This window comes from Lontra canadensis, unplaced genomic scaffold (assembly GCF_010015895.1).
Source record: "Lontra canadensis isolate GAN:19392208 unplaced genomic scaffold, GSC_riverotter_1.0 scaffold56, whole genome shotgun sequence".
NCBI lineage: Eukaryota > Metazoa > Chordata > Mammalia > Carnivora > Mustelidae > Lontra > Lontra canadensis.
Genome location: NW_022631050.1, coordinates 9899689 through 9926441, shown reverse-complemented (window position 1 = coordinate 9926441; position 26753 = coordinate 9899689). Strand labels below are relative to the sequence as shown.

The following is a 26753-nucleotide window of genomic DNA, read 5'->3' as shown; positions in this document are numbered from 1 at the left end:
AAGAGGTCTAGAGGCTTTCCCCAGGCTGAAAGAGAACTGTCAAGAGAGGAACTGGGATTATCTCCAGCCAGTCGTCACATCAGCAAGCCCAGCAGTGGCAATATTGGGACAATAAGAGCCTCCGGGCACAGGTGCAGTTGAATACAGCAGTGCTCTACCCAAAGACCAACTGTGGAAAGCCTACCCCTTCAGCCACCGGTGCCCCCACGACACACACAGGAAATGTCTGTAGCTTCATCGGCCTCTTTCCCCTTCCCTAAACAAAACACAGACAGACAGAGAAATACCAACCTCTAAGCACTCCCCTCTATCATGGCAGCAAAAATACAGGATTTAATTTTCATTTTTAAAATGCACAATATGATGTTAAAATGCATGGCATGGTTATAAATAAATATTTCCAAAAAATTTAAATGACAAGAAATTCCCGAATATCCAGAATCTGTAATAACGTAGTAGATCATCCTGAATCATGACCTCGTGCCACTAAGAAGGAAAATGAAGTTCTGTGCTTTCTGGTGAGTGGTTCATCAAAGCTGATTTCTGTACCCTGACTAGATTACCAAGGGCAAACCAAACGTTAATCATGTGGCTGCACCTGACATCGTAGATCCAGCTCTTGCAGTGGGTGCTGATTTTTTTCTCCCTACAATTCTGGATTGGTTCAAAAGGTGGAAGAGGAACTCCTGGCTCAGTCCTTCTCACCAGATGATTCCCTCCACCTAGACATACGTTTGCTCTGGATTATGTCTGTTTCCCCAGGTGGATGTTGGCGTTCTTAAACATAACCTGGGGCCCATCTCTTTCACAGATACATCAGTCGAGTTGCTCTAGACAGGGCAAAATGGCACGTCTATATGAGTTTAAGTGTTGATGGCAATTTTCCCAACCTAAACTCTTAATTCTCCATAGGAGAATTTGTTTCGGTTATACCAAGGTGAGGTGAAGTTGAATAACACCCTTTTTTTCTGACCTGGTTGTTTTCGGGTCCTCCTGGAAAAACTCTTCCTTGAAAACTGTAATGTTAATAAAGAGGAAGCCTATCCAGCTTGGCCATTCTGGATAAACTTTACATAAAAAACAAAACAAGGGGCACCTGGGTGGCTCAGTGGGTTAAGCCTCTGCCTTCAGCTCGGGTCATGGTCTCAGGGTTCTGGGATCGAGTGCCGCACCAGGCTCTCTGCTCAGCAGGAAGCCTGCTTCTCCCTCTTCCTCTCTGTCTGCCTCTCTGCCTACTTGTGATCTCTCTCTCTGTCAAATAAATAAATAAAATCTTGTAAAAAATCAAACAAAACAAAACAGAAAACAAAAAAACCCTTAATAAAATCTCTTTGCATGGAGAGATTTTGAAAAGAAGAGCCTTCCAAGAGTAATGTTTCAAAAACATGTATCATTGTAACGTGGAATCTTCATGCTGGAGAATGACGATGGCTGGTCCACTTTCATGTAATGAGAATTCATAAGGTTAACAGGTGCCTCCAGTTACTCACAGGCCCCACTGGGAAGGGTTCCTTTCATCTAAAGAACCTAAAATTCTTTCAGGACATAATAGAGCAGATGCTTTCATGTGAGAATCGTGATTTAGTAAACACCTTACCTGGAGAGCAAGGACCTAACAAATTTGTGTTATGATGTTGAAAATGTGATTAGGTATGTCTGGAAATTGACAATCTCAAGTGGGTAAAGGGTTACACATTGGCACGTATCCATACTTCCATAATCCACCTCAACAATTACCTTTTAACTTTCAGTTAATCAAGGGCTCTGCAGTTTCTGATTTCTCAAAGCTCTAGCTAAAACGGAGGGCTCAGTTCCAACCCAATTAATTGGAAACTAGCTTGGTTTCTCCATCACATCCCTTCCAAGTAATTCTCCTTGGTTCCTCTTGTCAGGGTGGAAGGAAACATCATCATGTCGGTTGTAGCACTCACGGACAACCCAAGTTGTAGTTGAGTAGGTATGTGTGGTATTATATCTTAGCTTTTCATAGGCAGTAACTGAATGCATTGACTTAAAAGACATGCATACTTGCAATTAAGTCAAACCACTGTCACAAAGAATTTTTAAAACTTTCCTAATATAGTTAAAGCCTGGAGAGGAAGATTCTTCCTAGAGGATCAGTGATGGGGATCAACAAGAGACCACAAAACGAGTGCCATTATACTGTAGCCCCTTCCCAAAGGAAACTAGATGAGGTGTCTGCATTATCTTGAATCCCCTTGACTTCACCCACCTCCTGGGCCGAGGGCCACTTGTTCTGTCCCAGCAGCCCTGGGCTTGCTCTGCCCAAGGCAGAACCCCAAGCACCACCTTGGCTGGGGTTCTGACTGACTTTACCTGAACCCAATCTGACAGCACCGTATCTCATGTGCCCTATACACCACTTCCCTACAATCCTGGGAACGTCCCGTCCCCACTAACGTATGAGATACTGCAGATCTATTCCCTACTCAGGCCCAAGTAAATGGAACATCTAAGTGGGAGGAAGTTTCTGATCCCCGGAGGAAAGCTTTGACAAACAGGAGACAATAGCTGGAAGATAAACTATTTTCCCTTTCTCTCCCTGGACAGACTATCCTGATCTGCTCATACAGAGTCTTCTGGAAGACGATCCTCAAGACTGAACAGCTGGTTGTACTTGATACTAATCAGTAGCCAGACTGGTAACACCCCACATAGGATCCCCACCCTTTTCCTGTTTCACTCAAGCTTCCCTGGGATTCTACTTCCTAATGACATAAAAGGAGCACATAACGCTTTTACGCTAGGCTCTGTTTTCTGGGGAGAGGAGGCCACGATACAATCTGCAATCCCATCACTATGTGAGCGAGCTCCCTACCTTTTGTTGCAGCGGTGGTGCACACGGTGCTGAAACGGGATCCGTGATGTAGGTCTTCTTGGGACCAGCAACTGGATACATCCCAGGGGGGTTCTGGTTTCCTGTTCCAGAAGGAGTATACCCTTGCTCCCGCTTCCAGGTGTTTGGGTGACCTTGCTGACCATAAGCTGGATCGGTCTCATTTTTGCCCCCATAGCCAGGCCCCGCTGGGCAATAGGCTTCATAATAACGTCCTTGGTTAGGGGCATACCCATACCCAGGCTCAGGCTGAAGTCCTGGTGGTGGAATATAGGCATAATCCATGCCCCCTCGTGTTGAAGGAGGTGGGCACTGCCCAGAGATAGAAACTGGGGGAGTGTTATAGCCCTGGGGTCCTGGGCCTTGGCTGTAAAATTGTCCTGATGAAGGAGCAGCCATATAAAGAGAGCTGGGCTGGGCTGACTTCACCTGCACATTGAAGGTAGGCCTGGAAGGGGTCGATGCTGTCGTATAGGAAGCGGGGACCGGTGGAGGCTGGGGTTTTAGTGTCCCAATTGGTGCCACGGAGATGGGTCCAGCCTGGGGTGCAGGCTGTGGTTTCAATGTAGACTTTTTAGTTGCTGTTAGAGGCGGTTGGTTTGGTATAATCATTCTTTTGTGTCCTGTGACAGGGGTGGAGACTGGAGGAGAGGCTGTCGAGCTAGTAGAGCTCTAGAGTAGGAAAGAGAAAAGGATAAAAATAAAAAGTACAAAGATTACCATCAATGAAAAATAATAACACAGAAATGAACACATATTAGAAACTGCTATTATTATCTTGTATTAACTCTGTAAAACACAAATAAGGCATGGTTCCTGCCTTCTGAAAATTCACAAACACATACACAAATCAGGTGCATTTTTTGGTACTAGCAATGAACGACTCCCCCCAAAAATTAGGAAATGATTCTGTTTACAATTACATCAGAATTAAAAAAAATAAATAAAACCCTTAGAATAAAGCTAACCAACAAGGGCAAAAGACTTACATCGAAAAAGTAAAAATACTGCAGAAATAAAGACATAAATAAATATGAAGACATCCTGTGTTCATGGACTGGAAGACTTAATATTATATAGGTTAATAATACCCAGAGTATTCTACAGATTTAAGGCAATCCCTATCAAAATTCCACTGGCAATTTTATAAAAATAGAGAAAATTCAGCCTAAAATTCATAGGGAATCTGAAGAGACTCTGAATACCCAAAACAATATTGAAAAAGAACAAAATGTAGATCTCATGCTGTGTAATTTCAAAACTTATTACAGAGCCACCAAAATCCAAACAATATGACAGTGGCATCAAGACAGATGCACAGACCCACAGAATAGGACAGAGAGTCCAGAAGTAAACTCTTGCTTGCACAAGTAATTTCTGATGAGGGTGCCAAGATCATTTGTTAGGAAAGGATAACCTTTTCAACAAACAGTGCAGAAAACTGGATATGTACATGGAAAAGAGTGACCTTGGACCCTTACCTTACACTATACACAAAAAGTAACCCAAATTTTTAGCTCTAAGTGTTAGAGCTAAAACTACACACACACACACACACACACACATACACACACACACACACACACACACACACACACTTATAGAAGAAAACACGGGGAAAAACAAAATTTCATGACATTGGCTTTGGCAATTTTTCCTTTTAATTTAACACTGAAAACACTAGCAATAACAACAAAAATAAACGAAACAATGTGATTTCAATCAAATTACCCAAAGACTTAGTCACCATTCAGCTAAAAGGAGATACCAGGGAAAGAGAACAGAGGACCAGGCCAAGGGAAAGAAAAACTAAAGTGAAGAGAGTTGTTGAGAGAAACACCCCCAGCCCAACCAAGATGCTAAATTTTAGAACAAAGTTTCCTGTCAAAGAGTGATTGACCAAAGATAACTCAAACGCTGACTCCTCCTCCTTTTCTATCTGTCCGATTTCTCTTGTAGTCATTCATTCAATTCAGAAACACTTACTGAAGATTCTAAGACTGTTTAAGGACACAAAGATGAAAAGCTCTCACTGCCAAAACATGAGATGTCTTGGTTGGGCTGGGGATAAGGACAGGCTCGGGGAAAGCCTGGAGATTTAAACTTCCATCCTCGGGCATTAGACGATTAGGGATCCGAAAATGCGCCAGTGACAGAATGTTTTCATGTTACTCTGAGTTACAATGATTAGATTTGTTGCTCTAACAAAGGAATGACCACACCCTGATTTTGTTGTTTATTAATTTCCAAGCAAATTAATGTATGCATAGAAAGGGAGAATGCAAGGCCTTATACTACTCTAGTGTCATTCATCCACACCAAGACACTAAGGATATGTAGCTCGTGGGAAAGACGCTGCTAACTGCTTCTTCATGTCTACTTCCCTTCTTCATTACTCAAAGAATTTCAATTCTATTCAAGGAACAATGTGCACAACTTAAAATACTTCCCTTGACTATGTAGTAGATAGGAGTTGCCTTGGGACACAGTTCTGACCAAAAAGATATACGCTAAGCATTTCTGGGAAAACAAACACTCTCCTGATTAAGCATTGTCCCTCCTTTGCCCATTTCCTCTTTCCTGCCTGATATGTGGATGTGGGATCATAGATGGGGTAGCTATCTTGTCCCCTCCATAATACGCAAGTCTTTCGATTCAGACCTATAGCTTTCTGATCATCTACGTTGATCAGGGGTATTTGGTTAACTTATAGTGATTCTCAACTGGAGAAGAAAAATCACCTACTGACCAGGGAAGTTTGGGAATGAGGGGGATAACTTGATTGTCATGGTGACTAGGGGACACTATTACCACTGCTTGGCAGACAGCAAAACACATCATTGTCAAACCCAAGATGGCAACAGTGCTCCTGATGAAAAACACGGATCGATTCTTGGGCCTCATTTCTTCTGTCCACCTACCTGTGAAGTTCCCAGATGTGAGCCTAGGTCGTCACTGGTCCTCTCTAGCATCTCTCCTCTACAACACTCACCACTTCTTGGTCCAAAATAACTGCTCTCCCCCTTTGTCCCCGTGAGCCTCGACAACATGACAGCTTGGACTCTGCTAGCTTCAGATTACTGCTCTGTCCCTTCAGGCTTCTCTCTACTCAAATGGGCCTGGGTACACACGGCATTTATGAGTTGGCTTACTACCATTTGTGTTGGGATCCTGACTGCTACAGCTCTGTTCCACATTTTATTTGTCTCAAATTCTATTTGTGTACTTTCCTGGGGAATTTGTAATTCTAGGTGTAGTTCTCTTGAGTTATAAGAGGCTGTTGAATACAGCCATCATTTATCCCCTCCCCCTTTTAATACTAGCCTTTCAGGGGACAAACTTGCTAATTACTTTTGTAATTTAAGCAACCTGAGTAATATCGTCTTGGCAGAGTAGCTTTTCCCTTCTGCATGAAGAAGGCTCCAGTAGTACCCAAGAGAAAGAGATTCAATTTCCTTTTCAGCAATGTATTAAAATACATATCCTGAAGAAATTCCTAAATAAGTACGCAGTTAAGATCCTGACATTTTGTAGTAGAAACCACGGTAGAGACAATTTGAACCAAAAAAAGGTCATTTTTTTTTCCTAGTCAACCATGTCAGTCTTAAAAAATGTCAGCATCGATGGAAATGAATATAAGAAGGAATAAAGCTTTTCTTTTCTTTGATGACTCAAGATCAGCAGAAACCCAGAGTTCCTATTTTGAACACTTTACAAACCCAACTATAAATGGAGACAGTGACTGAGCAACTGGGCTAATGACAGGCACACTCTCTGCTGCAGCTGTAACGAAGTCTGCCCCCAGAGCAGATCCTTCAAAAGTCACCGATTTGAAAATGAAAGCCAATGACTGGATAAAGTAAAGCAAAAAGACTTAATGTCGACCTAACTCTTTAGAAGAAACTTTGTTCCAACATAATTCTCTCTTTCTTTTTTAAGATTTTATTTCTTTAGTTGTCAGAGAGAGAGCACAAGCAGGCAGAGACAGAGAGAGAAACAGGCTCCCTGCTGGACAAGGAGCCCAACGTGGGACTTGATCCCAGGACCCCGGGATCATGACCTGAGCCAAAGGCAGCAGCTTAACTGACTGAGCCACCCAGGTATCCCCAATTCTCTTTCTCTTTCTTTCTTGATGAACCCAGACCCAGACCCTGATCCAGACAGACAGACAGACACACACACACACACACACACACACACACACACAAACACACACTTTAAACAACTCCCAAGTCTTTGAAGGAAGGCATCAGGGCACAAATTCAATAGCCATCGCTTTCTTCTAGGAAATATCTCGCCAGTACAGCTCTCCTCGAGGGATGAGAAGGTTTCTCACAACTTTATTATGAATTCTGCTGTGTATGTGCCGGCATGTTTCTGAGTATTTCCTATATCATAACTACGTTAGTGAAAATAGCACATTTAGCTATATTTTTTTCCCCTGCGATTTTACATTCTTTACCTCATTGGAGGTGGAAGGGGTAAAGAACAAGAATCATTTTAAAGCATATTTATTTATGTTCTTCATAGTTAAAGAAAGCTATGGCAACATTTTCCTGGCCCACATATTCAATTAAATACATAGTGAATCTTTTCTACTCGCTGAATTAGTTGGCACTTCCGAGTATTTATTTTTGGCATATCGTTTCCTTTTTGTTTTTGCAGAGATTCTTAAAGTTTTATCATGATTTAACATTTTTATTTTGAAAATCAAGCACATTTTAAAATTATGAATATATATATATATATATATATATATATATATATATATATACATCCCCTGAGACTTGAATCTCTGTAACAGTCTTTTTATGGGGTTATTTTTCCATTAATTATTCTCTAAGGATCTTGGACATGTAAAGTTCTGTGAGGTTGATGGGAGAAGGGCAATATCCTCAGATGAGGGGTGCATGTCTCCCTGTCCCCTGGGAGTTTCTAGTCAGGTGGAAGGGCTAATACATAATCAGTAGCTGTTGAATGGATGTTCCCATTACCAGGGAAGAACTGGCTGCGGCCATAAAAACAACAAAAGACTAGGGGTGCTGACGGCAACTCTCATGCTCACCCTGTGGGCCACGTCCTCGACTTCCTATATATCCAAGTCAGGATAACATCTTACAGTTCCTCAGTCTCTCTCTTGCCTCTGCTCACCCACTCCCTGGACGTGCCTGTACATACACATGCGCGCACACGCATGCATACACACACACACACACACACACACACACACACACACACTCCCCTACTCTACTCTACTACTACGTCTTCTATGGAAGTCCGCATATTTCTTAGAACCATGCACTTGACTCCAGTTTCATTTTCCTTCCCCTACTATTTGTCTCCAACCCCATTTCCCTGAGCTATTTATTGCCATCAGTGAACTCCACTTCTTTCTTTCTTCCCTTTCTCAATAACACCAGGGTCATCTAACGTGACTGAGCCTGATCCCCATCTGCAAATGACTGCCTTGTGTTGAATTCTTTTTATGACATTTCACTCTTTGTTTTGTTTTATTTTTTTAAATATGCTTTGCAAAGACTTTCCAGTCTAGCCCCTGCCTCCCTGTCCAGCCACCTCCTTTTTTCCACCACCACTCACATCACAACACACTCCAGCAATTTCAGGCATATGCAGAGACTGGAATAGATCACACAGTTATGTCTGTACTCATATCTGTCAGCCAGGACCTCCTTCCACAGTCTCTGATCCGTTCCATCCAACTCTCTACCACGTTGCTCCCCTGCTGCTCAAACATCGCCATCTGGGCAGTTGCTTACTTATTCTGCAAGTCTCAGATCAAATGGTGCATCTTCTGGAATGTCATTCTTAACTCTGCTGGAAGGATTTTGAGGCTTTTTCTGTGGTCCTTCAGTTATATTCCCCAAGAACTTTGTACATGCCCTCATTAAAACAGTTACCTTATGGTGTTTTAATAATCGACTTGCATGTTTTAAAAGTTGGAAAGAAGTCAAGTTGTGAGCTCCATCAAGTCAAATTATCATGATCTCAAACAGACAGAGACTTGTCTTTCATAATAGATAATCCAGGAATAGGCAGCCAAGAACTAATGTCTGCTCAACAGTGACAGCAGGGATTCAGGCTCTTTCTAGGTTCCTTCTAGAAGTTCTTTACTTATCTTGCTTTCAAATTGCTACCAGTGACAGTAGGCAACATACTGCCCAATGGCTCCAGAATCATGATCATCTTTATCGGACACAGGACCTCCTCTCTTCTCTCTATTAACTCTTTCCAGGACCCTATATATACAATTTAAAATACAACCTACGTTATAAAGATTCTTATGAGTTCCTGTTTCCAGAATTCAGAGTACTCTGAATACCAGACCCAGATAGTCAGCTGTTTATTTCATGGGTCTGCCTGGATGTCTCTTACACTCTTCAGGCTCAACACGTTCAAAACTCTTTCGTCATCTTCCTTCAATCTGCCCTTCCTGCTTTCCGTCTGGTTTTCTCATCCACATAGGTGTTGCTCACACGAGAACACTAGGAGTCATTCTTGAGCCTCTCCCTCACATCCCATTCAAGTACTAAATCCTGGGGATTCTAGTTCCTAAATAAGGAGTTCTGTGACTCTCAAATATTTCCACATTTCCTCATTTCCTCTGCTGTGACTCTATTCCAAGATAACACCCCCTGTCACCAGGAATTCTCCAACAGCATCCAGACAGGTTTTCCAGAGTGTAGTGTTGCTCCCCCTTCAATGAATCCTTCATTCTGTAGACAGTGCAATCTCTCAAACGCAGATTTAATCACACTATTTTCCTGCTTAAGAGTTTTCAATGGCTTTGGGAAATGGTTTGGACTCTCCCTCTTCTCCCTCTCCTTGAGAGCTACACAGAGCTACACTCTCTGACACCGACTTTCTTTCACAGCCACTATACCAAGCTCCTCTCATCTCAGAAACTATACCCATTTGGTTTCCACCTCTCTCTGAATTCTAATAAGCTAATCCCTAAAAACCCCTTAAGTCTCAACTTGAGTATCTGCCCGCTCAGCAACCATTGCTGAGTCTTCTGGCAGAGTGAGCACTGTTGACTCCTCTCCCTCTACACGTCTCACACTTGTACCTGTCTGTTTTCATAGTGTTAGAGACTGTCCCTCTCATCCACTACTGCTTCCCCAGTAAACCCAGAAAAATCTATCTTTTTCACATCATAGTCACTAGTAGGCATTTGACAAATATTTGAATGCATGAATTTGAATAAATGAATGACTAACAGACTCCAAAAAAATTCATTTCTCTTGTCAGATTATAAACAAACATGTAAAATATGAGCTAGCTCATTTCTCTTACTTGACAATCAAGAAACTCTGTCACGCATTTAATGCATGCTTAATTACAGCAATCTCATTAGTCTCTCCCTTCCTCTAAATAGTTCAATGACTTTACTTTGTGAATTTATTACTACTACTATCTTTCAAAGAAGCATTGAGATGCTTATTTTCATTTTGACGGTTATATTGTGTATGCAAATTCTACTTGATCCTGGCTCAAATCTCTTACAGAAATAGTCAGGGGCCAAATTTTAAATAAACTTATCATGAAAGAAAGGAGACGAATGCATTTTAAAATAATCATTAAAAACATGTACTGTGACAAAATGCATTTGAACTACCAAGGAATCACAATACCCCAATCTCTAGAAACTTAATTAATCAAAGCTATTTATTCAATTAAAAAAATTGAAATTTTGCTATGTGTTAGTCGTTGAGCTTAGTTGCTAAAAGCCACAAAAAGACACATGCAGAGTCACTGCACTCAGAGAATTCTTAATTACATTTTTTGGACAAAACTTGGTATGATAAGTAAAAGGTTTCTACTAAGAAAGAAAAGTTTCCAAGGTAATAGAAGGTGAATGTATACAAAAGTTGAAGTCCTACATGAGAGCAACTATAAAACTCAGAGTCCCTTCATGTATTTTGATTCCAGCTATTACACTGAGGTGGAAAAATGCCTAAGACGGACAATGAAAATATAAATGCTAAATGACAATCACAGAATGGGAAACCAATCATATGGGCAACACAGTTGAAGCTACATGAAATGTTATTTCCATACAGACAAGGAACAGATAAACCCTGGAAAGGGGGTTGGTTGATTTGTTAGAACAGATTCTGGGCATTTCAACTTCAGTTTTATTTTCATGACACTTATCTTATTTCCAGTTATGTGAACAATCCAGTAATTCTAAGAGTAAATTCTGAATATTTACAGTGAGTTTCAATGGCCAATAAGAGCCTGATCTCATCATTAAGGATCCACACCAGGTAGATACTTAATAAATAATGGCTGGATAAAGAAATAGCTAGACTTGGTTTCTGAGTTTGTACAATTCGAAAAAAATGTAAACACAACATACCTAAGTCAGTTACACTAACATTCCTCATATTTGTTACTTGTTTTTTGCTCAATAAAAAATCAATTCCTTGTTTTCTTCAAGCCCTTAATTAAGGACTAACTTCATTTTGATTTCTTGAGTCCCCTTACTAATTATCTTCCAAAATTCAGGATTCATTTCTTGATTGTTAAGTAAGTTCCATGCCCAACGTGGGGCTGGAACTCAGAACCCTGAGACCAAGAGTTGCCTGCTGACTAAGCCATCCAGGATTCAGAGTCCCAGAATTCAGGATTAGAACCCACAGCAAATCAATTTCTCAACTCATTCAGGCCACTCACATTATCCACTTGATAGATGACTCCATGAGCTAGAAAACAACCTCACAGACCAAGAGTACAATGCATGAGCATACTACTATACATTTGGACAACTATTTCTCAAATCTAGCCATACAAAAGGATCTTTGTGGGGGGGTGATACAAATTATCTTTCATTAGATCTTTCTAAATACAAATAATCTTAGACCCACCCACTTTGAGAGTGAAATCTAAAAATTAAAAAGGAAAGGGGCAAATGATTCTTCGTTGAACCCAGAATTCATAACTGTCTCCTTAGGTAGTATTATTAAAGCAGAATAAAGGGGTACAGTTGGAGGTAGGAGGTAGGAGAAATAGGAGGGGCTTACCCTAATTATCTCCAAAGGACAACATTTATATGAGTTAGACTTAGGGACCAAGGCAGTGTTTGTTTGGTTCTATAAACTCTAATGGACAATGTTTCTGGGTTAATTTGGTGATATGTGTATCAGAAGTCCTGACAAAGTCCAAACTTATTGTTTCTAGGAATTTAACCTAAGGAAGCTAGCATAACCATTTGGTTTCTAGAAACATTCATGGCAATATAATATATGAAAAAGAAATATTATAATCTTATAAGCAATTTAAATAATGAATACATGGGAGTTGTTAATATAAATGATGTTGCATTCATATAATGGAATACAATTTAGCAATTAAAAACTATATTGTTCCACTGTATATTTTTTCCTGTTTTGTCAAAGATTATTTGACCATAGAGTTGAGGGTCCATATCTGGGCTCTCTACTCTGTTCCATTGGTCTATGTGTCTGTTTTTATGCCAGTACCATGCTGTCTTGGTGATCACAGCTTTGTAGTAAAGCTTGAAATCAGGTAACGTGATGCCCCCAGTTTTATTTTTGTTTTTCAACATTTCCTTAGCGATTCGGGGTCAAAAAAAAATAATACTATATTGTTAAACGTTTCAAAATGTAGCAACAATCCACCAATCCCATTTCTGGTTATATACCCCAAATGTACCGAAGGCAGGAACCCTGCACACTCATGTTCACAACGGCCTTATTCACAATGGCTAACATGTGGCAGCAACCCAAGTATTCACTGATAGCTGAACACATAAAAAATGTGTAAATATATATACAATAGTGTATTCCTCAGCCTGAAACAAGAATGAAATTCTGACACGTGAATGAATGGGAAAACATTGTGCTAAGATGCACTAAGCCATTTTATAAAAGGACACCTACTGAATGACTCCAGTTATAGGTGGTGTCTAGAGCAGGCATTCACCACTGACAGAAAGGACAATGGGGTCACCGGGGAGGGATGAGGAGGGACGAATGGGGAGTAATTATTTAATGGGTATGGCATTTCAGTTTGGGAAGGTTAAAAAAAAAAAAAAGTTCTGGAGATGGATGGTAGTGATAGTCATACAAAAATATTAATGCACTTAATATAGTCTTTAAAATGTGGGTTTTTGTCATTTTAACAGAATAAAACGTTAAAAAAAGGAAAAATATAAAAAGAAATAAGAATTAAAATATCAGTAACTTTATACATAGTAAAATCAGGTTAGGCAACATTTTATATTTGTTAATCAATATTTGTATCTATCTACAGTTTTCATACATGCTACGCATATACATATGGCTAGAAATATTTCTTCTCAAAATAACAACAGTGGATGGGTTGCCTGGGTGGCTCAGATGGTTAAGGCTCTGCTTTCGGCTCAGGTCATGATCCCAGGGTCCTGGGATCGAGTACGCATAGGACTCCTTGCTCAGCAGGGAACCTGCTTCTCCCTCTCCCTCTGCTGCTTCCCCCTGCTTGTGCTCTTTCTCTCTATCTCTGTTAAATAAATAAATAAAATCTTTTAAAAAAATAATAACAGTGGGTAATTTAAGGGAGTAATTTTTAGGATTCTGTCTATATTTTTCCTATATCCCAAAGTTTCTAACAGAATCACAATTTACTTTTTTTAATCAGAGTGTATTTGTGTACCTGCTGTGTGCATGTATTATTTCAAATAATATATGAAAAGTACATTAAATATAAATTATTTTAAAAATTGACACATACCAAAAACTAGCATAGTCTGCCAACTTGTATGTGTATGTGCGTGCGTAGAGAAAAAAGGAACATAATAAGACACAGAAAATGGTTTAAAAATATTTTTAAAAGGTGGAAAACTGCATCCACAGATGCAATTAACAGAAATTTGGGTTTTCATCTTCATATTTTTTTTTGGTATTTTCCAAATTAAAGAAAAAACTTACCTCGTCAATCGTAGCTAAAAACCGGTGAATAGTTAAAACAATCTCAAAGATGACTTTTGAAATACCAAGTTCAAGATATTACTGCCAATACAGAGACCCTAAGAGTACACTCATTTTCAGCTGTTGTACACCTAAGCCACACACATACACATATGTGCGTGCGTGCACATGCTCCCCCAGGAGTTCCTGTCAGAGCCATGCAGACAGTAATCTCTTACTTCTGTGCACTGTATCAACACCTGTTCATGTCACAGCATGGCGTTCCACACACACATGAACCACAGCTAGTGAGGGGCTCCCCCGGAAGCTTTTCCACTGAATCACTTCTCACAACACTCCTGAATGGACCCAAGAGATTTTGAAGATAGGGGGCTCCCTGGACTACTGAAGACATGAATGCCAGCATGTCCCTCTTGTTTTCCTGGAAATAAAATCAAGGTGCTACCTTGGAAGCCCTCATTTCTTAACCTTAACTTCCTGACAGGGAAGCAATGATCTGGGTGAGGTCCCACACTTACATGTTCATAAAATGATCATGTCATCATGTTATAACCAAGAAAGCCCGTACTTCAAGGAGAGTTTTCCCCCCAAATAACTGTGAAATAAGATGGTAGGTATGTCATGCCTTTTGAATTTGAGAGGTCTTCAAGGCTGCTGTTGATACGAATTCCATCCAGTAGAGAACACTGAGTCTGAGCACGCACGCGGCTGTTGTGGATAAAATGCCATTGCAAGGAGCATTAATTCAATCTGAGTGTGTTCAATCACCTAGGAACCCAGCGAGAGAAGAGCCTATTTCCATAGCAAACGACCTCATATGCAGAATCATCCCCTTCTGGGGCCTCTGTGCTCTTGCCCAATCAGGCCAGGGGTCTGGTGAAAAGTACTGGGTGTGGAGCTAATTAGACAAGAAACAATAAAACACAGTCTCTGTGGGAATATGATAGTACAGGTTTGTTTTTACATGGCTGGTAGCACTGGAAGCTGGAATAATGCTTTTGGTGGGTAAACTGGCAATAAGGAGTCATTAAAACACCCATAACTTATGTTAATTGTATATTTACAAACTATGAGAGGGTGGTTGAAAAAATCATGGCACACTAATCTGATGGAATGTTCACAGCTGGTAGGCAAGGGAACACATATTAAAAATAAGTCTATAAAGAAAAGTAAAATAAGAGTGCTTATGTATACTGACAGAAATTTTGTGCATCAGTAATATGTTAAGGTTCCGGGGTATCTTAAAGATGCATGGTCATGTAATTAGATGTTTTAATAGAGTCATATGATGTTTTCTCCCCTTGATATAGCAAAGCTTGTTGGTTCTATCTCCTAATTACCTACAACCTTTCCAGTTCTCACTGCCAACTTACCGATAGCCAGTTCAGGCCACCATCACTGGTGCCCTAATTGACTGTAATTATATATACTGATTATATGTAAACATATGCTTATATATATTTTTTTTTAAAACTTGAGCTCTTACTGTTTTCTAATATATCCTTTATGCTACAAACAGAATATTTCTAAATCCAATATATTTAGAATATTTCTAAAATCAGATCATCATCTTCCTTTATTAACATCTCCCGAAGACTGTCACTGCTCATATCAGGAAGTCCAAATTCCCTCCCTAATAGAGCCAAGGCTCAGCTTCCTAGTCTCCTCCCTTCCCTCCCCTGGGACTGGATGTCCCAGCCATACTTGTGATTGCTTGGCTTGAACACATTCCAACCCACTCCCACTTCTTAACTCCCCACGAGTATTCATCCTTCAGGTTTGAAATGAATGATGCCTCTTCTGGAAAGCCCGTTCTGAGTCTCTAAGTCTAGGTGAAATGTCCATCCCTGATGTCCCTTTAACTGACCGAACTTCCGTATGATAATCCTTGTCCATTTTTCGCAATTCCTCCTTTAACCTTCTCTTCCCCAGACCCTCAAGCTTCCTATGGGTGAGTACTGATCTTTCTCATTCAACATGATGCATTTAGCATTTAACAAACCCATACTGCATAAGCATTTGTTCAAAGTATGAAAGTTATTTCCATAATGTATTATTGACAAATGCTTTAAGAGAGGGAGATGTTTAATTAAAAAAAAAATACAACGATGGCACTGGATGGTTAAATTATAACCGTCCCGTACTCCTTTTGGTCCCCTCCCGGTTTTGTGAAGCCAAAGCCTTAGTTACTAATAAGTATTTTAGTATGATACTGGGTTCTGTAATTCAATTTAATTAAAAAGATATTCTGAGTTAGTCTATGTATTTTAGGTTTCTTAGCTGTAGGTAACAGGAAATGTGGTGAGTGTGGTTCAGTAGCTTCTGGTTATAGTCAACTACTATAATAGAACCAACCATTCCAGTAGATTAGTGCTACTCAGAAGCCATTAAATACAAAAAGATGAATAAATGGGTGGGATCCCTTCTCTCAGGAAAGCCCCAAGTCCTGTAGGGGTTTCTCATGCTACAATTTGCATATTGGTGGTAGAATTTAAAAGAGACAGTCTGTAAAGAGTTGTTTGGGGCAGATGTAAGCACAAGGAAATTTTTGAGATAAAAGAAATAAAGTTGAACTCTTTATGGATTATTATACAATACTCTCTACAGAATTATGGAGTATAAGAGCTTGAAGGAATTCGAAAGTCACAAATTTCTACCTTTCCTCAAGGAAACGCAGCTTAGGAAGGATTCACCCCAAGTGACAAGGGCTTGACGGGGTTGGAATTAGAACCCAGTTTTCCCGACACTAAGACCCATGCTCCTGCCATCACACCAGAATGACCAGACTTAGCACCAAGCCTACAAAAGGCAACAGACTCAGTTCTGGTTTTCAACAAAAGTGAACCTCAGTATATAGACATCAGGCAGCTTTGCATGGAAATCACCAACAAGGCTCAATGGGGACAAGCTGGGTTGCTGTGTTTTCATACAGGAGTTTCCAAAATAGTAGTGGAATTCAGTAAGGGAAGCCACCAGTGTGAGCAAGTGGCTATATTTGCTACAGTGGAAACAAACAGACCTTCGTTCACATGTTTCCAAAGGAATTTGGGTGACCGAAAGCAAAGCGAAAACCGGCTAGGTACTGTGTCGCAGTTCTTAAAGAATTCATGTGCAAAATTTGCGAAGACCTATCAGATATTTAAAATAAAAAATGGAAAGAACTATTCCCAGCACATTAAGCTCATAGCAAAGTCACTAGATGGTTGCTCTGTTGTCGTTGTTGTTTTCCCTGCAAAAAACAAGCTCATTTTTAAATGATCAGTGTATCATCGTGATTTGAATGTATGTCACTCACATGATACACTGTATGGGAAAATAAAGTCTCTCTTCGAACATGTTTGTTCTCAGAAATGGAGATTGTTTGTCCATTTAGCGTAGACGGACAAAGGGGCTGAATCACAGAAGGGTATAATTTCTAAGGAGAGAGCACTTCGCCACAGAGTAGGAGGAAGGATAGAAAATGTTTTCATAAAAAGCGACTATTACGGACAAATAAGAGCTCTATTCACCAAACCTGTACATATCCCTTTATCCTTGTAAAACAAGCTATGAAAACACATAATGACTAACTGCAGCAAAATTACTCACATTCTAACTTTGCATAATCACTAAAATGGTTCTGGTTTTTTAACCCTCCCTTTTTCAACCATTCTGCACTCTTAAAAAAAAAATTTTTTTTCAACCACAGCACAAATGGTTATAGCAAACGAGTGTACCAGGCACATCTGCTGTTCCAGAAAGAATTTACTCTCCTGTGCCAAATCCACGTCTATCGGAAGAAATAAAAATAAATTGCGAGCAGGTTCAGCAAATGCCCAGATAAATCCTGCAATGACCACATGGGAGTCGATGCATTTCTGGTAGCTGGTGTGGCCTGAAATGGGTGAGGCAATGGAGCAATCTGGAAGCAAAGACTGTTCTCCCGCCAGTCTTCATCCCTCACTCCCGGAAGGCACAGTGGATGTAGCCCCTTTCCCATTCTCTCTAGGTGACTATTTAGAGAATAGTTTATAACTTCAGAGGTGAAGGGAAATGGGCAAAGTGTTTGCAGTCTATGGGTAGTCATCTTAAAAATAATAATGACAGGAGCAATGAATGACAGTCCTAGTTTGAATAGTCCCCCAAACCACTCCTTGCTCTTTTGTCCATTTATATTTTGGAAAGCTTGGCTGATAAGAGTCTATTTGATATTTCAGATCCTGCAGTTCAGTAAACATGCTAGAATTTGGAGTAATAAGGAATTTATGTTTTCTCTTTTCTAGACAGCCACTGCCAGCTGGAAATCTGAGGATGGTGTGTGGAACAGATCACCATGACTTTGGCCATGGTACATGGTGACCAAGCTCTATGGATGAGCAAAGGGAAGGTGGCCAAGCCAAGAGCAATGTGTCAGCACCACTGTTGAAATCCTTGACCAGCTGAGTGGTGTAAACGGCTGACCGCTCAATCATTCTGGAATCATTCTTCCAGAGGAACCTCCTTCTGATATTAAAATAAAGAACAGTTCAGTCCTGTTATTGTTGTTGTGTTGTTTTTCAGTTATAAAAAATGTTTCTTTTTATTTTATTACAAAATACCAAACAATAACCAATTCAAAGATAAATAAATATTCTTTGGGGCCCAATTTTAAATTGGGACAAGGTCTGAAAAGTCCTGGGTGAAAACAAGTTCCCTTACATTGTTCTCAGTTTCCTTTTTATAAGCAAGGGGATATTACTGAGAAAATTTAAATATCTCTGGTGGCTTAAAACAGCTAAGGAATACCTTCAATCTCAGATAAATTCTGATAACTGAGATCTTTTGGAATGGCATAAAAACTTATATCCTTCCAATTCTAATATTATTTTCAAGATTCATATTGGTAAGTCTCAAGGTCTAATGCTGCAGAATGCTTAACTCCCTTATTTTATACTGTTAAATGAAAATAAAAGGATATAAACTTGTACATATAGCACAATCAGAGTTCAATATTTGAATGAGAAAAAAAACAGTGATTACTATGGGTATTAGAAACAGGTACTTTGCTCTTTTTTTCTTCTTTCAACTTCTTTTACAAAACAAGTATTGTATTTGTTTTTGAAATAAAATAGTTTTATTTACAGAGAAAAACAATCATATTTCCAAATATCTTTTCCTTTCCAAGAACACACTGCATCTGCCCAAACCACCTTAAAGCAAAGAAATAGGACACTACTTGCCTTAAATATATGACTTTAGAATTTCTTTTTGAAAAATGGTGTCATTCATACAGGCATTGACCATTAACTGACCACCTTCTAAATACCAGAAATTTTGCCAACTGCTGGGTAACAAGTTACGGTTCCTAGCCTCAATGAATTCAACTATAGTTGGGCAGAAAACCAGTGTAAACTTCTCAGGTTCCCCGAAGTCTGACAAACTCTACTTGGAATACTATGCTCTATAGCAACCCATTCATTTTTTTTTTTTTTTAAGATTTTATTTATTTATTTGACAGAGAGAGACACAGTGAGAAAGGCAACACAGTGAGAAAGGGAACACAGGGAGAGTGGGAGAGGGAGAAGGCTTCCCACCAAGCAGAGATCCCAACGTGGGGCTCAATCCCAGGACCCTCGGATCATGACCTGAGCTGAAGGCAGACACTTAATGACTGAGCCACCCAGGTGCCCAACCCATTCATTTTCAAACACAGAACTGAGTTCCAGCTGGCCAAAGAACACTGACTTACAAGGCCAAGGAGCAGAGTCCTTTTTTCTACTCTAACTACTGGATAACATTAGGTAAGCTTCTATCTTCTCTGTTGTTCAGCTCCTTCCCCCTCCAGGTGCTGGCTAAAAATGCTTTTTCACACTTGACATGGGCACCTGAATTCAAGCATTTTCCCCTGGCCTGCTCTTCCTGATATCTTCTGTATCTCAGATAAATGTCATCACCTAGACAATTCTTATACTCTCTCAAGTTAGAGAACTGTTGTTCACAATTATAAAACTATAAAACCTAAGAACAGTAACCATGTTCTAATACTCATTATTCATCCTTTCATTTAGATATGGTACCACAAAGATGAAGCTACAGTAGGCTATCAAAACATCGCTGAGGAATGAATGTATTATTGGATAAATATATTCAAGTCTGAAGTTATCCCCCATTTTCTTAAGTTTCTTTATCTAGTCTCTATATGTGTGAGTCCTTGTGGATTCTGGGATAGCTGACATTATAGAAATACAAAGAACACGATAGGTAGCCTCAGCGACATCATTATTTGGTGAGAAAAGAGGAAGTTACATTTAAAAAAAAATGAAAAAAAAAATTAACTACAAATGATCCTAGGCACCAGAAGTGCAGCCTAAGGAACTAGTCATTTGATTTCTAGATTTCTTCACTCAGTACCCCAGCAGTTAAAAAACAAAGAACAAAAGGCAGCAAAACACACAATTTTCTCAGGACATCATTCATAGATGGTACACGACTGAGCTACTTAGGAAGATATTTTACTGTTATAAAAAGGTAGTTAGTTCAACTTTGGATTTGTTCTGTTGTCGCTCCACATTTTTCTTCATGATGGTTCAACAATTTTTTCACTGTAAAGAGCAGGGCTGGGTGAACCCTCATGTTAAGATATAGTTTCTTCAATAAAAAATAATATTCATTGCAGAAGATATGGGAGATACCAACAAGATTAATAAAGAAAATGGAAACATCCAGAATTAAAAACCTTAGTGTTAACAATGGTTAAATTTGGCAAATTTTTCTATGCATTTACCTGTATAACTGTATGTGTGTGTTTGTATAGGTACATGGGTGTAGTTAGTAGGAGTGCTGGTGCTTATAAGGGAACCTTGTTTATAGGCAATTTAATATCTCATTATTTTCCTTTAACATATCAGATAGAGATTACAGATTGGAAAATGCTTCAAAAAAGCTGTTTATGGTGTGGTGACCAAATAGTCAACCCACCCTCGCAAATGTGGACACTCAAAAGCGGTAACCTATTCATCATACATGTTTCATTACAAAGCCAAGATGAGGACATGCAGCATTAAAGATTCTCCCACTGTCCTAAAATGTGCTATAGTCCCTTCACAAAGTAGTTTATCTCTGATAACAATGATTTGAGGAGGTACAATGGTATAGCAAAATACCAGGCATGCACTTCTAACAAAATGTCATCTCCCCACCCACTCACTTCTCATGTCTATCAGATGATCTTTCCATCAGCCAAACTATAAACATGCAATGCAGACCCATGCCAAATACCTCAATGATAAACACACTGATACTGAATTTCAAAAGCCTGTTGTCTCAAGACAGTTGACATTTGAGATGGGGCACCCAAGAACATTTATTATTATTGTTACTGCCATTCTTACCATTATAATTACCACATTCCTTCTATCTCTATAATATGTAGATTGTTAGGAAGCCAAATATAGAATGACAGGACCAGGGTAGTGTTGGAGAAATGTTAACCTGGAAGCCATATGGTCACGAAAGGCATAAAGGTGGCTAGACCAGAAGCTACCATAACAATCCAGGAGAGAAAAGAGGGGGCCCTAACAAGGGGGGGAGTTTGAAGGAAAAGGCTCCCAGAGCATCAACTGGAGAGCTTATACCTGTACAGACTGTCTCAGAATACCTTTTCCTAGCAACTTTTGCTTTGTACAATGATATTCCCAATTATGAATACATATGGGGCAAATGAGATCCTCTGGTGTGGCTAATTTTGCAGAAACCAAGCAAATATGCTTGAAACAATTGGAGTTAAGACAAAAACTAAACTGGGATATTAGAACAAAGAGAAACACAACCATGGAATAGGGTTGTCACAACTGAAGGCCTCAATTCTGGCACTCAGAATTAAGGGACGTTATTAGCACGGAGTAGTCTATGGTTCCTTCAAGGAAGAGGGTGATTTGTTGCTTTTGGGAAATGCGAGTAGCATAGCAGTCGCACATATGCCTTACAGAGGGGGGCAGACAACTTTGTGGAGAAGCACCACGTAAGTGTCCGAGTGACCTAAGTGATTGTACCTCTGGACAAAAATTCAAAGATTAATCTTGCCTCAGATTCTGAAAGTTATCATCTGGCTGTGGATCTTCCTAAACGAGCCCTCAGGGGGAAAGGAGAAAGGAACATTAACAACACCCACCAAATTATATCATATTTCACATACTGGCTAGGCTTTGTCTCAATGGTTTAACTAAACTTGTGATTCAGAATTAGAAAATAACTACCAATTTAGCCTTGTCAGACAGAACTCTAAATGCACTGTTTTCAGTGGTGTTGAATCTCACAAATTGAAGGCCTTAGAGGTCTTAGGCCATCCAACAGAACTCAGTCAAGGGGTCGAGGAACACTGGGTCTAAATTCACACAGGTAGCCTGGGTCAAAACTGCCATTATTGACCACTCCCTAGGATCCCCCAATCAGAGGCTAGTATCAATTAACCGTTTATCTCCTTGCTTGCACTGTGATCTGTTCTTTGATCAAGGGTAAGGAGAAATATTTCTTTTGTAACAACTGGTCTACTTAAAAAAAGAAAAGAAGGATTTGCTATAAGAAAAGTGCACCACAGTGTAGACTACCCTTAGGTATCATCCAGGTATATTAGCAGCATCTGTAAAGACAGAACATCACCTCAAATGTTGTTTTTTTTTTTTAAATTTTTTAAAAGATTTTATTTATTTATTTGACAGACAGAGATCACAAGTAGGCAGAGAGGCAGGCAGAGAGAGGAGGAAGCAGGCTCCCTGCAGAGCAGAGAGCCCAGTGTGGGGCTCAATCCCAGGATCCTGGGATCATGACCTGAGCTGAAGGCAGAGGCTTTAACCCACTGAGCCACCCAGGTGCCCCTCAAGTGTTGTTATGAAACAAACCCTACGTTGGGTCGGCTTCAGTCACTTACCTGAATCTGTGATACTGTAATTACCACCCCAGAATAAATGAACTACGAATCCACATTGCAGAAGCAAAGAGGGTCTTTAAGTCTACGTAAAAGACTGCCTTGTGGGGCCACAGAAACAAAAAGCAGACACGCCCCCAGCACTGCAAGGGCAAACACAACTGTGATCACCAAGCCAAAAAGCCAACTCCAGCACCAATGCTACAAACAACACCAGCAAACCTTCACATTTTCAAATGGAACTACACAAACTCTGTATTTTGTGCCTTCAATTCATGAATTGTTTTTGACTTGCTTAATGAAATTTGTTTTGTTTGCTTTTTAATAAGTTTGTTCTTTAATAAAATCTACAGTCTTCAAAAAGTCCAAAAATAAAATAGCCAATAGAAGTAGTGAAACTATTACATTTTATGATCTTCAGCTTTGTTTTTAAAATATGGTCAAGTAGTTTCAATGTATAAAAATCAAACTCTTGGGGCGCCTGGGTGGCTCAGTGGGTTAAGCCTCTGCCTTCGGCTCAGGTCATGATCTCAGGGTCCTGGGATCGAGCCCCACATCAGGCTCTCTGCTCAGCGGGGATCCTGCTTCCTCCTCTCTCTCTGCCTGCCTGTCTGCCTACTTGTGATCTCTATCTGTCAAATAAATAAATAAAATCTTAAAAAAAAATTAAACTCTTTTGGGCCTCCTAAGTTTTCAGCAGTAAAGTAACAATGCCACACGACTTTTATCATGGAGCATAGAGTATTAAAACTTTATTTCAGAGTATAATTTTATTTTAAAGAGGTAACAGCATTAGAGTTTTCAAAATGTAATTGTTTTATAACCCACATGAATGTGACCAAAAAAAAGAAAAACCCAGTAAACAAACAAAAAAAACCATACAGGCACCAAGAGTTTTGTGCAGTTTTCATAAATGTTATGTGCTTAAGCCATATATAAATATCCTAGTTATCTATCCATGGATAAAGAATACCTTTCATATGATAGAAGTAACAGATCTGCTTTCACTTTCCTTTAAATAAGGAATTAACTATTCTTTTACAAAAGTATTGGGATCTAACTGAGGGAAGGAAACACAAGAGGAACTTACATATTGCTTAAACAGGCTAAATGTATTTTTGTTCCTCCTAATTTTCTGACCTTTGCCAATGCCCGGAAGTGACGGGATTAATGCAAAAGTAAGCACATCATGTATATTCAAAAGTGTCTGAAATAAGATACATGTAAAGAAAAGCAGTCCTCACTAATGAAACGAGCCCAGCAGATGACAAGGCACTGGGCTCTTTAGAGTAGGAAGAAATTTATGACATGAGATCCCTGGATTCAAGAAGTTCACAACGCAAAAGAGACAAAAGAACACTAGTAGATGCCTATAACATAACCTTTGAGAAAGCTAAGCAACACAAGAGAAGCGATTAAGATTTCAGGTGGGTTATTCCCAAACCAGCAGGCAGAGAGCGGCTCTCCCAGTGATGCTTTTCTGGGGGGACAGAATGGGAACACAAAGATGGTTTCCTGTTGTGGGCTTGTGTGCCTATGTTGGAGGAGGAGGCTGGCTTGTTTCAAGTGAATGACGTGAGCAGATAGGCAAGGACAGAAGGAGGGAGCACATGGGGAGAACAATCAAGCTGGGCAAGAATTTAGCAATTTAGCCGATCCATACTACGTGCTAGTCCTTATCTACGTGTTTTCCACAGAACTGAGGGAGGGCCAGTCATGGCTCCCATTTTATAGATTAGGAAACTGAGGTATAGGGCGAGATGAAGTAATGTGTGCAAGGTCCTAGGATATCTCACACTGGTGTCTGAATCTAGACTTTGTGGTTCCAGAGTTCTTCTGTTGGCCTCTTCACTACGGAGAGCAAGTGCCTAAATCAAGGCTGTAAAATTAGATCAGGATAGACTGAAGGGTAACATCTGCCTTTAATTTCAGTTGACAACGAATCTGATAGAATTAAGGGACAAATATTAAGGCAAAGGAAGGGCAGGGGAGGAACACTGAGTGCTGAGAAAAAAATAAAAAAGAACACATTACAAGAACAATTACTCTCTGAAGAGAGGGACTCTTGTTTCATTAAGAGTAAGGACAGACACAGCTCTGATGCAAATCACATCTGTTTAGCTGAGGGTGACATTTTCAAACAGTCTTGAAAAAGACAGCTTACGAAATGTTATTAAAGCCCCATTGTCAGAGCAATATACACAATATTCTGTATCCACATATGATCTCAGTTTAAAAGATAATATTATTTTCAAATATCAAAGTTCTTCCCCATGCGTGGTGCCATTTAAAATTCTTTCCTCATAGGACAGCCATGGGAATTTAATTATCAGGTTAACACATTGCAAAAATTAAAACCACATCAACGATGTCCACAGAACCAGAAGCATGACCTCCCATTCATTAGGACCCATCACGGTTCAATGTACTAAATACTTGAAATTAACATTTCTGGGTTTTTGGGGTTGTTTTGCTTTGTTTTGTTTTGTGGTACTGCTTGGGTTTTTAAAAGGACTGAGAGGAGGGAGGGAGTGTAAAGAAAGTAAATGAATTACCCCTAAACCTCTTAAACAGGGAGCTCCCTGAAAAGCAAGACATCTATTTTATTTTAAAGAAAACAACATAGTACTGGAGCCCTACAAGATTCCTCACTATAATTTAGACTCCTGAGTACATTGCATCAGTTAATTCTGGCCATTAATCTCTTAATCTACATTCAAAATTCAACAGACACAAAGCACATAACCACTTTAGGAAAGGCTGTTTCAAAACACACTGCCTTTTTATTAGCTTATTATACAAAAATTATGGTAATTTCCTAATAAAGTTATGGAAACAGGCCACATTATTAATTGTATTGCAAATATAATATTTAATTAAAGATACATTATGTTGATAGAATTTAGCATCTGGCACTCAGGCTCTGCAGACCACGGAGGGTAACAGCATGAAAATCATCATGCAAAATGCTCTCTTGTGTTCCAGTTCCCTATCAGAGTCAACTTCAGAACACCATTTAAGGGCCATTCCGTTTTGCAGGCATACCTAGGAGGAGGGGAGAAACTCATCAGCAGCGGTCACATATGACCTCCCCCTCAGGCATTCTGCGGTCCCTTTCCCTCCAGAGACACACAGCTTTTCTCTCAGCACCTGCCAGTGAGAGGGCTGCCACTTTGTGGACCCCAACGCACAACCAACTGTTGCTACTTTTTAAAACAGATGCTAATCACTTTGATTAGTTTAAGACCAAGTTTTCTTCTATACAGTCCCAAAGTTTTCTAGATTCCTTTCTAATGTCAATTAAACATAGTCAATGGTGGACTAATGAGACCTATTTAGTCGTGATTGATAATTTACGGCACTTTGTACTGCTCCCCGCGGCCCTTTTCTTCCTCCACTAAACCACAATCATATCTCATTACCGTGGCTTCATGACTACTTTCTGGTCTAAATTTTGTCGCTGGCATTTAGTTAAGAAAAAGATTTTTCTGTAATATCTATAGAACCTTTTCCTGTTAAAAATGTCAAATCAGAGCATTCTTAACTTAAAAAATACTGCCGCTGAGTTACGACCGCACATCTCAACAACAATAGAAGAGAAACACTAACAAAGCGAGGTTTTTTTTTCCCCTTCTTGTTCAAAAGTTATCCCATGCTGCTATGAAAACTGAAACAAATCTGCAGAGAGCCACTTCTGCAGGAATCAGTGACCCTGCTCTCCTTACAAGGACAGTGTAAAGGGTCTCCACACCTCATCCTGCCCCAAGGAGACCGCCCCCCTCAGCCAAAAACTGTAATCTTTTATTACAAGAGGCAGCCAGGAAATACCTGTGACAACACCTTGAAGATGGACGAAGGAAGGCCACAGCAGTGTTAATAATGCTGCTCTCTCCGTGCGTAAACACACTCTATATATTTCATACACATTTAACAAAGGAACAGAAATAATCTTGGCAATTCAGATATAAAACAAGTATACTTCTGTGTTCACTTATTTTTTTCTCCTATGAAATGTACATATAAATACATAGTGATAGTTAACAGGTTTTCAATTATAAATGGT

At 39.7% G+C, this 26753-nt stretch overlaps 1 protein-coding gene across 3 annotated transcripts in view; it reads right to left on the bottom strand.

Moving 5' to 3' along the window:
- LPP (LIM domain containing preferred translocation partner in lipoma) overlaps positions 1–26753 on the bottom strand; it is a 431103-nt gene that overhangs the window by 241626 nt on the left and 162724 nt on the right. For all 3 annotated transcript variants that reach the window (XM_032875624.1, XM_032875625.1, XM_032875626.1), the window contains one exon: positions 2840–3529. In XM_032875624.1, coding sequence (XP_032731515.1) covers positions 2840–3529 — 690 coding nt within the window. The remainder of the gene's footprint in view (positions 1–2839; positions 3530–26753) is intronic.